This window comes from Pinus tabuliformis, chromosome 1_2, assembly GCF_031772625.1.
Source record: "Pinus tabuliformis cultivar Carrire ecotype Pingquan chromosome 1_2, CPIR1, whole genome shotgun sequence".
In the NCBI taxonomy this organism is placed as follows: Eukaryota; Viridiplantae; Streptophyta; class Pinopsida; order Pinales; family Pinaceae; genus Pinus; species Pinus tabuliformis.
In genome coordinates this window covers 1,121,876,963-1,121,892,729 of record NC_142298.1, presented here as the reverse complement: position 1 = coordinate 1,121,892,729, position 15,767 = coordinate 1,121,876,963, and the positions used below count along the sequence as shown (strand labels likewise).

The window sequence follows — 15,767 nt, the reverse complement described above, 5'->3', positions numbered from 1 at the left end:
AGGATCAGATAGCGTTTACTGGCGAGACCAGTGTAATTGCGGTCGAGTAGGACCTGCAAGTGCTTGGGTTGATGGCAATACCTGCCCGGAGGGGTTGATGGTACTTGTCTGCCCAGAGTTGGGTTGATGGCAATTACCTGCCCAGAGGGGTTGATGGTACTTGTCTGCCCAGAGTTGGGTTGATGGCAATTACCTGCCTAGAGGGGTTGATGGTACTTGTCTGCCCGGAGTTGGGTTGATGGCAGCTACCTGCCCGGAGGGGTTGATGGTACTTGTCTGCCCAGATCTCCTCTCCCTAGAATTCTTGAGCTGGTTGGCCAGTGGGATTCTATGTTAGACCTGGTAAGGTCTCTATCGAAGAAACTGTCTGGATGTGAAAATGACTCGGTTTGGTTGTGGAAACCAGTTCCCATGGGTTGGGAATTCTTTAGTCCATTGTGGTCTCATGGCTAAAGGAATTAACTAATCAGCTATATGTTATGTTAGAAATAAATTTTACATATAGTTGTGTGAAATGTGTTATGCACTTTTAACAGGAAATGAGTTTAATGTTCAATAAGGAGTAATTGGAAATTTTAATTCCTTTATTGTATTATTAATTTTATGAACATCTTAGTGGGAGCTAAGACAGTTTTGATGGTTAGAGAGATAGGTGCTCTTTTGGTACTTTTAGAAGTACATTATGGATGTCTTTAGTGAAAATTCATGCAGTGTGCACGTGAGCAGTGATTTATCATTGGTTGATTAGTGTTAGTGCTCTTTAAGTACTTGTAAAAGTACTGTGATTTAGAAGCATCTAACATTGCACAATTGATTGCTAGTCAAAAGTATCTCATTTGACTCAAAATATAGTGACTAATGTGATTGAATTTGTTAGTCATATGTTACAGAAATTACTTACCGTGGAGGAATGAAGAGTTTCCAACCACTATTAAAAATACTTACATGAAAGTATTCATGGTTTTCAAAATGGATGGTAAGTAATGGTAAGTTGACACAGAGAATTGTTTATTATGAATGAATAAGGGCCAGATGGTGGCGATTAAAAGTTGCATATTTTGCAATTACGAATGCTTATGACTATAGATGCTTATAACTAATGATATTTCTTCTGATTATATCACTACTATTTCGGTTATTGTCATTTATTGAAATGAAATCTTGGATTTTAAAAAGGAAGGATCATCTTTTTGTGGGGTTGAGATGGTTATACCATGAGTAAAATCTCAAGTTCCCAACGAAAGATGAACACCGAGGACGGTGTTCCTGTTAAGGGGGGGAGTATGTAACATCCCTGTGCTAATTAATTAGCATAAATTATTGAGTTATGAAATAATAATTCTTTTTAAAAGAAAAAGATCACGAATTAGTTACAAAAACTAATTTTTATTATCCATAAAGCTATCAATTAAGAATGGCAGGGGGGGCGCGAATGGCGGCTTGGGAAATGGGAACTGATTCTTGGATTCGGAACACTTCTTGGATTTGCCGCTTGATTCTGCCATTGGTTACGATCCTGTCGTTTTTGGAAGTCTTTGGAAGGTTTGCAAATGGGGAACGAGAGGGGTAGCTTCACGGCGGGGGGAGGGGAAAAGCCGTGACTCTGGACTAAGGTCTTGAAAAAACTGAATCTTAGTTCACGTCTATTGATCTTGTTGCGATGACGATAAAGGTTAGTGGTTCAAACGTATAAGTTACTGAAGGTTCTTACCCTCAGGGGGTTGCCACTAGAGGGGCGATCCTCATTCCTTCCGGAGTCTCATTTGTTGGAGGGGGTGTTTCAGAACTGCTCGGCAACGAGATCGCAGGTATACTGTTTTACACTTCTAATTTTATCTTCCACGCTCTAGTATTTGAAACCGAGGGTTGCATCGAAGCTCGATAAATGGGCATATGCTACTGGAAATTGGTTTTTCCATGGGTTACTTCCTTCTCGGTCCAGCGACTAAATAGTCTCAGTTCAACAGTGAAGTTCCAGTGGTATAATTGGGATTATGCGCACACACCGCATAGGTCATTACACTAGTTTCTTCACCGCTCACCTCACCGGAGAGAATGAAGGTAATCCAGGCGAGTGTGAGCTTCCATGGGTGCCTCTAATGATTCAGCCGCTCAAGGAGATTCTCGGTCTTGCTCTTGCTTCTTTTCCAGCTCAGGTCTATTGGTTATCACATGGTCTTAGACCTCGTGTGAAGCTTTTACATGCGAATTGGTAGTAGAAGTGATGCCATTTAAGACAGAGAAGTTTCATTATATTTGTGTGCAGACGTTAACGCATTGCAGGGAAGTATGTGTTTATCTTGCTAGTTCTTGAAACGGTTTCCCTGGTTATACCTGTGATTGTTTCTTGATGTTTACCCATAAATATAGGGTATCTTTAATAGTTTCTAGAAAGGTAACTATGTGAAGGAATGTATGTGCAAAGGCACAGAACCAATAGTTTATTTCCTAGTATGTAAACTTAACCGTTGTGTTATTTGTTTTTAAAAGAAACATGGACTTGTAAACTAATAGTTAGATCTCTTAGAGAGAGATATGCACCAGTGTGAATAAGCTTTGGGTAAAGTAGAACAAGAAGTTACTTGGATAGAGGTACTAGTGAGTTAGTATGTTATGCTTGCTCATGCAGATGAGTAGAAGATAAAAAGATCCTTTTTAAAGGTTGTTCAATGAATTATTGATAATGTAACTAATATTATTGCCAAGCTTGTTGTCAACAGCATTGACAGGAAACGATGGTGGTTGGTGTCAAAGGAAAGTGATGTTTAACATTATGGCACGAAAAAGGATTATTCGTCCATGCAGATGAGTTCAAGCTGCAGTATTGTCCATTGCTAGAACAATTAGGCCACAAGGAATGTTGCATGTGGCGGTATGTAAATAAAAGATTACATGTAAGCTGTATTAGCTTTTAGCTAGTTATGTGATAGCTTAATGATAATTCATTGTAAAGATTTGAATACAATGGTTAAGGGATGGAATCCCTTATAAGCCATTGAGTGAGGGGTGAAAACCCTCAGGAGCGTTTAATAAGAAGATTAAATGTTTGCTGGTTTTCACCCTACGGGGTTTCCAGGGTATATCCGTGTTCTATGGTGTGATTGATGTGATTGCCTTATGTGTCTGTTGATGATGATGGGTCCTTGATGATGATGGTTCTTTATTTGTTGTGACAAGCATAATGTCTTAGTGCATGATTATTTAATATGGTTAAGAATATCAAGAAATGGATGCAGGGATTCATGAGACAGCTTATGTCAGAACACTACCACATGGATGGTTAATGGTTATGAAAATGGATATATAACTTATTGTCTTTCACTGCGATTTACTTGATGTATTAGTGAATGTTATATCTAATCGTTAGTGATGATTTGTGGAGTTGTGAACTGATTAATTACTTGTGGTAATTGTATAAATTAATTCTAACTCCCTACTTTTACCTGCGAGGTTACCGGGGTATGTGACAGATATCTCTCATAAAACAATTTTGATATCTCTTAGTGTTGATCGAAAGGCAATTTCCACAAACTTGGAATGTTGTTAACCAAAAAGAAGGAGAAAAATGGAAAGTTAAACATGAAACAATTTTGATATCTCTCAGTCTTTGATCGAAAGGTTAAATTTTAAAATAATTCCAACGTAAAACTTATAAACAGTAGGGTAATTTTTTTTTGATAAAAAAAATAAAATTTGCAAATGCCTAGCAAGAATTGCATTAGATTTAGATAAGTTCATAGTAAAGATTTCCAAGGCAAGGAAGGTTTTGGTAGTTTTAAATGATCAATTCATAATCGAAGATATGCAAGATGAGGAAGGCGTAGGCCAAGGCAAATGGGAATTTATTTTATTTTAAATGTGGAGAATTTAATAAGAATTTTTAATATTTTTTATTTTATTTTATTTTAAATGTGGAGAATTTAATAAGAATTTTCAATACTTTTGGGGGATTATCTTTGATTTGGATATTAAAAATGCCTGTGCATAATTTCAAAAACTTTATTTTTTAGAAATGAGATAAAGAAATAAATGTTAACTAGTTTTAGATATAATAATAATACAAATAGTATGATAATTTAAATTTTATTAATAAAAATTATGATTAAAAAATATTATAAAACAAAAATAATATTCTAATTTTTATTTATTAATAAATTAAATGAAAACAAAAAAAATTGAAATGGAAAACAATACTAATGGGTTAAAATTGTAATAGTATCATAAAAATATTTAAATTATTACATTCACATACATAAAAACAAATATTACGAAAATTTAAAATGGCATTTTTAAGATAAAATGTGATGTTTTACATTTTAAGGATACAAAACTCTAAAATATAAAGTGGTAAAAAAAGGTCTTTGGAAAATATTAGTTGATACATCAATGACCATGAACATGAATTTTGTATATGAGCTTTGAAAATTTTATATACCGTTTGTGCTATGTTTGCATAGGTCCACTTCCAAATAAGATCAAATCATTTTAAATCAATGGAACAGGTAAATGGAGGCCAACGTTCACCTGAACCTGAAAGTAATAGGAGATATTGAAGGATGGCTCGTTCCATCAGCGAGCAAGGAAAAAATAAAGAGACGTGCACGCGTTCGTTTACCACTATATTGATATAGATTATGATTTAAATTAGGTAGCATAGTTATTTTTGGCCACCAATATTTATTTAATGTGGGGTTGTATATCCTTATAATTACATAATTAGATAATGTAATTACTTAAATTTAATAATTTTTAATATTAATTGGTTTTCATATTAATAGTAATTGTAAAATCATAAACAAAAATACATAAATAATAATAAGAAAAATAATAATAATATTAAATTAATAAATAATATTTTGATCTGGGTTCTAGGGTTAAAATTAGCCGTTAGTCCATTTAGCTGTTGAAGAATCTGCTCAGACTATTTAACATGCTAAGCTAGATCTGTTTCTTAACTTGTCCTGACGATGAACCACACTAGTTGGTTCGAAACTCGTCGACAAAGGTCTTTCTATATGTAATTTACGCGGAAGCTCTACTTATAAAAGTAAACCTCTCTCAACCCCCAATTTCATCTTTAATTTTTCTGAATGATTACTTGCCAAACAAAATGTATTACTATCAATAAATAATATATTCTCTTCAATTAGAGAAATAACAAATTAAAGATTATTTAGAAATTTGGTGAGATTTTTTTCAATTCTGGAGTATTTGAATCGTTTTGTTATAGTGGAAACTTGACAGTTGTAATCTGAATTTTCAAAAAATTGTATTGCTAGGCACGTTGCTGTCATAAAAATGACAGAAATGAAGAGAAATGCAAGAAGAAATATTACTTGACCTAATAGTTATAGTTAAAAGTATCTCTATTTTGGAATATGTTTTTTACAAATTTTAGTTTATCAATTTTTATTAGGTGGATGTTAAGGTTTTAATCTTATAGAATATTAGATAATAATCTCTATACAATTTTAGGTGCCCCTTAGGTATGCTATGAATATGTTCTTCTCCTTACAGTATTTTGAAGCATATGGACAAAATGTAATGACATAATGTTTGCAAATATGTTTATAATAATTGTACTGGTGCATAATATAAACCAGGTTTTTTCATTTTAAAAAAAAAAAAAAAAATAAAAAATTAGATAATATTTACAAAAATATGAAATCAATTGTCGATATTTAAGTGTTATGTTGCTTATTATGGATTGACTTCATGGTTAAAGATTTTATTCCATGTTGTATTGTTTTAAATATATATATGTTCAACTTATATATTAAATGTATCAAGACATGTTTTGATGCTTATTATAGATTGGAGTTTATTTGCATTTACTAGTCATTTAATTTATATGGGTGCACTAGTTTGTACTTTAACTAAGGTTTTTGTTTTTATTAGTATTTTTCAGTTTTAGTTTTGTGTAACATTTAGTATAAGATTTTTTAAAATTTCAAATTTGATTTTTTGGTATAGTTAATTAATAGAGGTTTTGGCTTTTTTTTTTTAATGTACAAATAAATTAATTAAAAATGCATATTAAACAAGGGCTACATAGTAGCTAGCAATCCCCACTTAGATTAAATATAGCTTAACTAAACTAAAAAATAATAAAAACAAAGAATTCATCACAAAATAAAACAACCAATAAAATGTTATATTGTTGGCCAATGCTTTTCGAACCAACAAGTGTGGACCACTCTTGTTGGTCGCCAAAAATTTCTCTTATGTAATTTATACCAAAAGGCTTTGCTTAATTCATTATGGATCACATAAGCTTGAATACAGAAAAAATGTTGTATTGTTAAATGTCATCACCAAAAATTAGAAATATAATTAACTAGTACTGTTTATATTAAAACATGATCTATATAAAATTCAAATGTTCATATTTCCATGTCATCAACAAACATACTAAATACACAAAACAAAGGAATGTCCAACCTCTGTATCTTTGAAAGTCAATGACTTTGATAAACGAATAGATAAAGACCTTTCCAAGAAATATTCCTTTTATTTATATAATTATCTTTGCCTTCCAGGATGGTGATGGGGATGTTTCTCTGATCATGTTTTATCTTCCAATCTGTTGGCACCTAATACCTACCTTCTTAGCCAATGAGCCTCAGAGTTCTAGGTTAAAAGAAAAGAAAAAAGTTGAAGGGGTATAGGATAGAATGAGAACTACACAATTATATAATTTTAGCTCGTCACAAAATTGCATTATGTAGAGTGTGTTTAGAGTTTAAACAAATAATAACATTCTTTTTGGTCACCAACTTTTAAGAACAAAGTAGATATCACTGCGTTGGAGTTTTTCTCCATAATAAGGAATTGGAGCTAGCACCATAAATAAAGCAACCAAGCCCTTTATAGAGTCTGAAAACAATGCTCATTCATGCATGTTAGAGAATAGCCCGAATAGAAGCATGAACTCAACACAAATCATAATTGAAGAACTCATCACAAATCATAATTGGATTGACAATTAATAGCTCTCTTAAAAGAATAAATTGGGAAAAAAAGTTTCCAAATGAAATATCTCGTTCGAAATGTCATGAAATTTTTTTTCAAAGAAAAAAACATCATGATATTATATTAAGAGAATATAATGAGCTGATACATATGAAGCCATATCCTTCTGTCCAACAGATACATACCTATAAACAGATAGGACTAATGTCATGAAATATGAACATGACTTTTGCCTACAAGCTTTGAAAATTTTATATAGCATTTCAAAGCTTAATCTGTGCTATATTTATTTGACAAACCCCACTAATAAACATATATCAAAGCATTCTAAACCAACTGTGAACAGGCCGTAAATGGAAACCAACGTTGACGTGGATAAGGAGAGCCCGCATCCTGAACCTGAAAATAAAAGGAGATATTGAAGGATGCATCGTTCCATCTGCCTGCGTACATAAAAACCAAAAATCAAACATGAGTGGGATTAGTTTTTGTCAAAAATAAAAGGATCAGCCAGCAAGGCAGACATAAAGAGACATGCACATGTATAGTTACCTCCATATTGACAGACTATGATCCAAATCACAGTAGCAGAGCCATTTTCACATTAACAGCAACAGCAAAACAGTAAGCAGAAGCACAGCTCTCCCAACCCCCAATTTCATCGGTAATTTTCCTGATTGATTAGCTGTAAAACAAAATGTATTTATTATTAATGAATAATATATTCCTTTACCAATAGAAATAATTGGCATTGTAAGGATTATTCAGAGTGAGAAATTCAGGACTATCAATAATTCTGGAGTACCCAAATTCAGAATTTTCAAAAATTCCTAGTAATTTCCATTATTTTCCAAGCCTCCTTCAGGCTTATGGCTCAAGGCTTATGCTACTTAAGGCTTATGGCTACTACGGAGAAACTAAGTGACCGTTAATCTGATAAAAATGGCAGAAAGGAAATGAAGAGAAATGCAAAAAGAAATATTACTTGAAAGTGATTAATTTGATAGCGATTGAAATATTACTTGAAGTGATTGATTTGAAAGGAAAAAAGGAATATTACCTGAAAGCGATTGATTAGATAGCAGGACATAGCAGCTCTCCATATAAATTGCGGAATAATCATATGGATAAGTTTGAAGCTGTTTCGTTGCATTGGCCAAGCAGTTAGAGCAATTGGAGGTGGATATAACTCTGTAGCACTCAACGAGAGCGTAGATCTTATGACCTGAAGAGTCAACACTCCCTCCTTCCGCGAATCTCTTTATTGATATAGAAGCTTCACTAGACAGATTGGAAACAAGATTTGTAAAAGCCATTTCTTGCCCCTTCATGAATTGATTAATAACAGAAGCCAAATGACGTGTTCCTGTAGCAAGGAAGCTGCTGTCGTTCCGGTAGTACAATTCGCACATAGGGAACCACGTTCGACATCCAGCTTGGTTTCCGCACAATATAGTAGCATTATTCCTTATATTTTGACAGCAATCGGAACATTCCTTTTGCGATGCGTCTCCCCTGCACTGGAGAAGCCCAGAAACTTTGTTGGGAGATTCGCCATACGAAGAAACATTAACCCCTGTCGAAGGCGTGGTCTGAACAAGATCATCCAAAACCTTGTTCAAATTTGTCGCAAATTGGTCGCCATACGTGTACGTCCGGTTGTCGGGAAACGAAGCTATTCTTGCGTACGGGACCTGTGCCTTGCACTGCGCTATCAAAAGGGCGAATAGTAGAATCAGAAGATAATTACAAGAAGAAATGGAGTGCCTTAAACTCCCATTCTGCCATTGGATTAATGTACTCATATTTGCAAAGACAACAGCTGATACCCTCTGTCTCGGGGTTCAATCCCAGGCAAGAGTATGTAAGTTTGAGAACTAGTTAGTCCAAGCACGCTAATAATACCCTCGATGGATATCTGCCATGAACTGCAAGAGTGAGTGTGGACGTTCAAGAATCAAAACTATATAATCCCTCAATTTTGCTTGCGCGGCTCACCATTCTTGAATATGCAAAAGCCAAGTGAAGAAGCGCACCTTTAACAATGCGTTCCCAGGCGTATGACCCTCAACTCTGTTGCCGTGACTCTCACGACTCATGGAATATGCAAAGCCTCCGTTGCCGTGACTCTCACGACTCATGGAATATGCAAAGTCATATGAATGCCAAGGCTGTTTGCACAGCTCACGATTATTGAACACAGCGGTGCGATTATTTAAATTGCTATCAAATGGCTACATTGATACGTGTGACCTGTGTTTATTTTAGAATAGGGTTTTCACAAATTTTAATAAGCATTGTCTACCGAGTCAAAGATGAAGTTTGATATTTGTAACCAGGATTTCTAAAAACTCAAACACAGATATAATGTCAGCATAACACATCTGAGGGATAGTTTGGCACATGTTGATTTTTCCATGAAAGAAGTGGCGGTGTCATCTTTTTCCATATCCCAACACACATCTATTCTAATTTTGTGTGAAAAGTAGGCTTATTTGAATGCCAATTATACTGATTTTTTTCTTTACATCAACTATATTAAATAACAATTGTGAGTTTCTTGTACCTTTCATGTAAGATTAGTAAGAATGATATAAATATTTATTTATGTAAACATGATATTAATTAATGTAACATGAACAAAGTTGGTTTAGATTGTTGATATAAACATCCATTCATGCAAACATGATATTAATTAATGTAACAAGAACAAAGTCGAATTAGATGGTTGATATAAACATTCATTCATATAAACATGATATTAATTAATGTAACAAGAATAAAGTCGAATTAAATAACAGCTCTAAGTAGCCAAAAGATTGAGTTCATAATAGATATAATTAATTTTTGGTTATCAATAATAACAATTTAAGTTATTATTAAAACAAAATAATTAAAATTCAAAGTAATAACCATACAAAAATAATCTAACACACAAAGAAATAGTTTGAAATCAACCAATAAGAAAACTCAGAAATTACAATTAGCTTTTTTGAAGTGATACTTGTTTTCTTTTACTAATTTTAATATTTTAATATTTAAAAAAGAATATATATTATAATATTAAATAAATATTACATAATATTAAAAATGAATAACTTGGTGGTGAGAAACCTAGACTTGCATAACACAAATATATATAGGCAATGAGAAAACCCAAAGAAAAAATACTAACTCTAATATTATAATATTTAAAAATAATATAATACTAACTTTAATATTATTTTGTTTAAAAATAATATTATGTAATGTAAAATATAATATTTCTTTATTATAATATTATATTAGTTTTAATATGATATAATTTTATAATATTTAATTCAAGAACATCATAGCATTATATTATTATATTAAACATAGTGTTATAATATTATACCTATAAAATATTAATAATATAAAAAAAAATATTATTATAATATTATATTAATTTTAATTTAATATAATGTTATAATATTTAATTTAAGAATTTTATAGCATTATATTAAATATATTATTATAATATTGTAATTTTTTAAATTTAAATATTATGTAATGTTTTTTTTTTTCTTTTTTTAACGGTCTGTTTTAATATTATGGATAAAACAATACATTCTTATGATGGACATATTGTCCTCATAAACCTTGAGAAATACAAAGCATGATAAGCTACTTTGGGTAGAAGCTTCTCCGCTTACATCCATTTGTACTATTGTCTAAAGATACAACATGATGATATTATTTTCTCTCAGCCATTTTTGCAATTTACATAGATTCTAATATGTGGATCAGATCCTTTACATTTCTGTAGATCACAGACTTAATGTATTCTTTTCTTATATGATTTTTATACAAAATTTATACAAAACTTAAGACAAAAAGAAACAAAAATTTAGTATGAACTTATCTGCAATGAGGATCTGCCTTTTTGAGTGATCTATCTTGGCACTTTTAGATTTTCTACTTTTGTCTCCTCTGCTCCCATTTTCATCATGATGTGCATGCCTTCTTCTGTGTCCTGTAGTCCCTATTTCGATAATGCATCCGTTGATTTGTTATTTGTTATGTACCCTGCTGATGTGCTCAATGGATGAATTTTGGAAGGAACTCCAAATACATTTTATACGTCTCAACCAACCTTGTAGGGAAGTTTCCTGAATGTTGTTCTTCCCATTAACATGGTCTATTATACAATTGGAATCCCCAAAAATTTGTACTTGAGGGATATCTAAGAACTTGATAAACCATAATAAACCCCATAAAGCAACAACTTCTGCTTTCATACTTGTTCCTTCTCCCCCATACCAGTGACTCCAAAATTCCTACTCTTTTGTCAATTTTAAGCAAAAGTCACTCCCACATCTTCCTCCTTGAGCTGCTCCATCAAAAAACGCCACCGAATAGTTGGAGAACTGAACTCTCCCCTTCTCTGTCTTCTTCTTTTTACTTTTATTGGTGTCCTCATTCTGATCTAATACGACCCACTGTTCTATGGATTCATAGATCAATTCCTCCCCACCCCCCCCTCTGCTATGACCAAAAATCAGATGATTCTGATCTTTCCAGATTTCTGAGAAAATGACCTAGGCTAGCATTCTCCTACTTTTACTCTGAGTGCTCCACCATTTTAAACATTCCTCAATTGTATTAAATTGGGTGAATGGAATCTGCCTCTTGCCTGTGAAGTGTTTCCAAATGCTAACAGATCTATGACAATGTAAAAATAAGTGCTCATTATCCTCAGAATTATTCGTGCATAGATAGCATATCCCAGGGTCATAATGGTTCTTCTTTTGTAAATTTTCCCATGTCAGATTTTTGTTCTGCCATGTTAGCCAGAGGAAGGTTACAATTTTAATTGGAATGTTTACTTTCCAAAAACTGAAAAACCAGCAATATTCAACATTCAGAATTTCCTTCATGCAAATTTTGAGGTAACAGTCCGTCACCTCTACTTCTCCTGAGATCTTCTTCTTTCCAGCCCATGTCATACAATCTCCTTTGTTGTCATAACTTATCCCTGCCTCCTTTAATGTTTTTACCAGCTGTAACCAATCATGTTTATACTCATTAGCCAGATTCAGTTGGGAGAAGTCGCGCCATATTGGAATATTTCCTTTCCAATCATTGACCAACTGACTTAGGACAAAAAAGCCTCTTCTATTCAAATGCATTATCAGTTCTACTGTCCCTGAAACACCCTCACCTACTCCTACAATGCAATCTTTACCCAGTATAATACTGTTACTAGATCCAAAAAACCACATAATGTTTTGTAAAAGAATATTCTTGACCTTTCGAAAATTTATTCTAGATTTGTGAACCGCCTTTTTTCCCAATTTCTCCTTGTCTAAACCAGAAGGAGAAATCCTTGTTCTTCATATATTTGGATCGGATCAGCTCTCCCCAAATACTTCGACTATTGATACCCCTCCACAGTGATTTCAAAATAAGAGCCCATCCAAAGAACTTTAAGTTATGAATACCCCAGCCACCCAAGATTTTGGGTCTAGTGATCTTTTCCAACTTCACTAAATGATACTTGTTCATACTAGCACCGAACCATATATAACTTGCTATTACTCGATTCAGAAGATTAATAATCATTTGAGGAATACAAAAAAGATGTGCCCAATAAATCCCCACCTGAGTCAACACTGTGTGAGGATGATACATCCTCCCATAGATAAACATATGTTTTCCCACCCCTTAATGTTTAGATAGAATCTCTCCACCAGCCACATCCAATCTGCATTTTTGTAGCTACCTGGCTTTAGTCGATAACCCAGATATTTCATACCCTTTTCTATATTTTCTGCCTTCACTCCAAAGCGATTCTGAATAAAAGAGATATCATCCTGGGCGCATGCTCCATAGAGAATAATAGATTTCTGTTGGTTTTGAACAAGACCCGTAGCTACCCCAAACTTTTTTAAGATTAAGGAGAGTGATAACCATTTAAACATATTTACCATAATAGAATATCATCCACAAAAAATTTGTTATTATATAATGTAAGATAAAATAGGTTAAATTTAGAAATTCATTAAAAATTTAAATATTATATAATATAAGATAAAATATGTTAAATTTAGAAAGTCATTAAAGTAATATTTGATTTAATATTATATAGTATTTTTTATTATAATATAATATAAATTTTAATTTTAATATAATATTATAATATTTAATTTAAGAACGTTATAGTATTATATTAAATATATTATTTTAATATTATATATAATATTGTAATTTTTAAAATTTAAATAGTATGTAATGTTATTATATAATGTAAGCTAAAATAGGTTAAATTTAGAAATTCATTAAAAATTTAAATATTATATAATATAAGATAAAATATGTTAAATTTAGAAACTCATTAAAGTAATATATACTAAAAATTATTGAAATTTTCATAAAAAAATATGTAAGCTCTTAACTTGAATTTACATTATTTTAATGTTAATATTTTTTCTTTATATTAAAATAAAAATAAATACATTGATTTTATTGTATATCCCATTTTCTGCTCTTAGCTTATTGATTTTACTGGATGCATTGATTTCAATATAAATGTTCCATCCGCTTCCGTACATAAAATCCCAAAAATCAAGCATTGATGGTATTAACTTTTGCCAGAAATGAAAGGATGAGCCAGCACGCCAAAAATAAAGAGACGTGCACGCCTGTGTTTACCTTTATATTGACACGCACTACGATTGAAAAATACGTGAATCTTGGAGACGAGACGGGTCCTAATGTCTGGCTAGTCAATGCTGATCCTAATATCTCGAGAGTCACGAGACCACGGAGGGAACAATGATGGCTAATCGTCATTCACGGACTATGGGTGTATTACACCTAAAGAATTTTAAGATATTTTTTAATATCGGAGAAATTTTTTATTTTAATTATTTTAAATTAAAATTTAAGATTAATTGAATTGTTTTAATTATAAAATTTAATAAAAAGATATTTTTTGATAAATATTTATCGAAATTTTTTATTTCAATTTAAGGTGAATGAAGATTTGTTGATTTTTTTAATTAAGGGTTTAGAATGGTTTTTAAGGGAATATGTTCAACATATATTTAGTCTTATTCTAATAAGTTCTCCATCATTATTTATAATATTCATTTATATATACACATTTTATTTAGCAAAATGGTCCATTACTTTTAATAAATTTAAAAAATTAGATTCTTGTCAATTACTCCCACCAACTATTTTCCTAAAGATTTGAGATTATTCCAATTCTAATAAGTTTCTCCATGATAAGTTCCTCAATATTATTTATAACATTCATTTATAATTCATTTTTTTCTTTTTAAATTAACCACATTGATATTTTTTATGTGATTGTACTAGTTTAAAACAAAATTTTATATTTAAGACAAAAACGGCTTAAAATATTTTAAGACAAAACTTTATATTTAAGACAAAAATAGTTTAAGAAAAATATATTTTAAGACAACATTATATTTAAGACAAAAAGAGTTTGAGACAAAAATTTATATTTAAGACAAAACTTTATATTTAAGACAGTGGCCACTTAAGAGAAATCCCATTTAAGACAAAAACATATCAATTTACCAATTTACAAGTTATTACTTTTTTGGCCGCTGCTATTTCACTAACAAAAAACCCACTTAAGACAATTAACAATTAAAACAAAAACATATCAATTTACCAATTTACAAGTTATTACTTTTTTGCGCTTATACCGAAACTGCTATTTCACTAACAGAAAACCCATTTAACACACCTAACAATTAAAATAAATACATATCAATTTACCAATTTACAAGTTACTACTTTTTCACGCCTATACCGAAACTGCTATTTCACTGACCATTCACGTTATGTTATTGATCTGATTAAAAATATTAAATTATTATAATAAGATCCTCTTCAAATATCTGATTGAGAATATGCAAAAACCAAGTAAAAAACCTCACCTTAAACAATGCGTTCCCAGGCGTATGACCGTCAAGTCTGTTGCCGTGACTCTCACGACTCATGGAATATGCAAAGTCATGAATGCCAAGGCTGTTTGCACAGGTCACGATTATTGAAGACAATGGTGCGATTATTTAAATCGCTATCTAATCGCTAAATCGCATGGTTAGAATATTCAGTAATATTGTGAATCTTTTCAACTAAACTTATTCTTGGAAAAATTAAAGAGAGGCAAATGGAAAGAAGCACCTTTGGTTGGATAACTTGATTTACTTTTAGTTCAGCCTATAACATTCAAATCGTTTGGTGCTTTTGGGTGGGAATGTATTAAGTTTTTTTTTAATACTTATATTAAAGTGCCATTATTTGTTTTTGGAATGTATAAAGAAATTTTTTTTTAATTATGTATTATATAAGATTTTTTTGTTTGTGACTCGTCATATAGTAAGTTAAATTGGTGATAAAATAAAATTTTCATCAAAATATATTATTTAGTGTAGTTTTTTAAAGTATGTTATTGTAAATAAAGAAAAATAAAATGAAGCAAAATATAAAGAGATTAAGTAGAAGGATGGGTATCAATCTGAAGATGATCCAAAGCATTAGGACTAGGTAGAGAGATGTTGATCTATGGTTTATTGTTGCTATGATATGCACTATGGGCTCATTCATGTTGATCTAGGGTCAATTGTTGCCATGATATGCACTATGGGCTCATTAATTTTTGTGAGTTGCAACACCATATTGTCCAAAACCAAAAGAATTTCCTCTTTTGCATCGTTCTTATCTAGTGGAATCTTTTCCAAAATTTCCTTCATGCTCCAATTAAAGTTAATGATAAATATATATTGATTGTTTCC

General features: G+C 31.6%; 1 protein-coding gene across 2 annotated transcripts; it reads right to left on the bottom strand.

The window, feature by feature from the left end:
- Window positions 1-7,031: 7,031 nt before the first annotated feature.
- LOC149210085 (antimicrobial ginkbilobin-2-like protein) lies at window positions 7,032-8,994 on the bottom strand. 2 transcript variants are annotated; one of them, XM_089394354.1, is made up of 3 exons: window positions 8,033-8,994; window positions 7,525-7,657; window positions 7,032-7,411 (listed from the first exon to the last, which is right to left on the bottom strand). In XM_089394354.1, exons 1-2 carry the CDS (start codon window positions 8,775-8,777, stop codon window positions 7,572-7,574), a joined length of 831 nt encoding a protein of 276 aa, XP_089250480.1. In that variant the 5' UTR covers window positions 8,778-8,994; the 3' UTR covers window positions 7,032-7,411; window positions 7,525-7,571. The 2 variants fall into 2 exon arrangements, with proteins under 2 accessions (XP_089250480.1, XP_089250479.1); XM_089394353.1 differs by having other exon boundaries at window positions 7,032-7,415; window positions 8,033-8,993.
- Window positions 8,995-15,767: the final 6,773 nt, after the last annotated feature.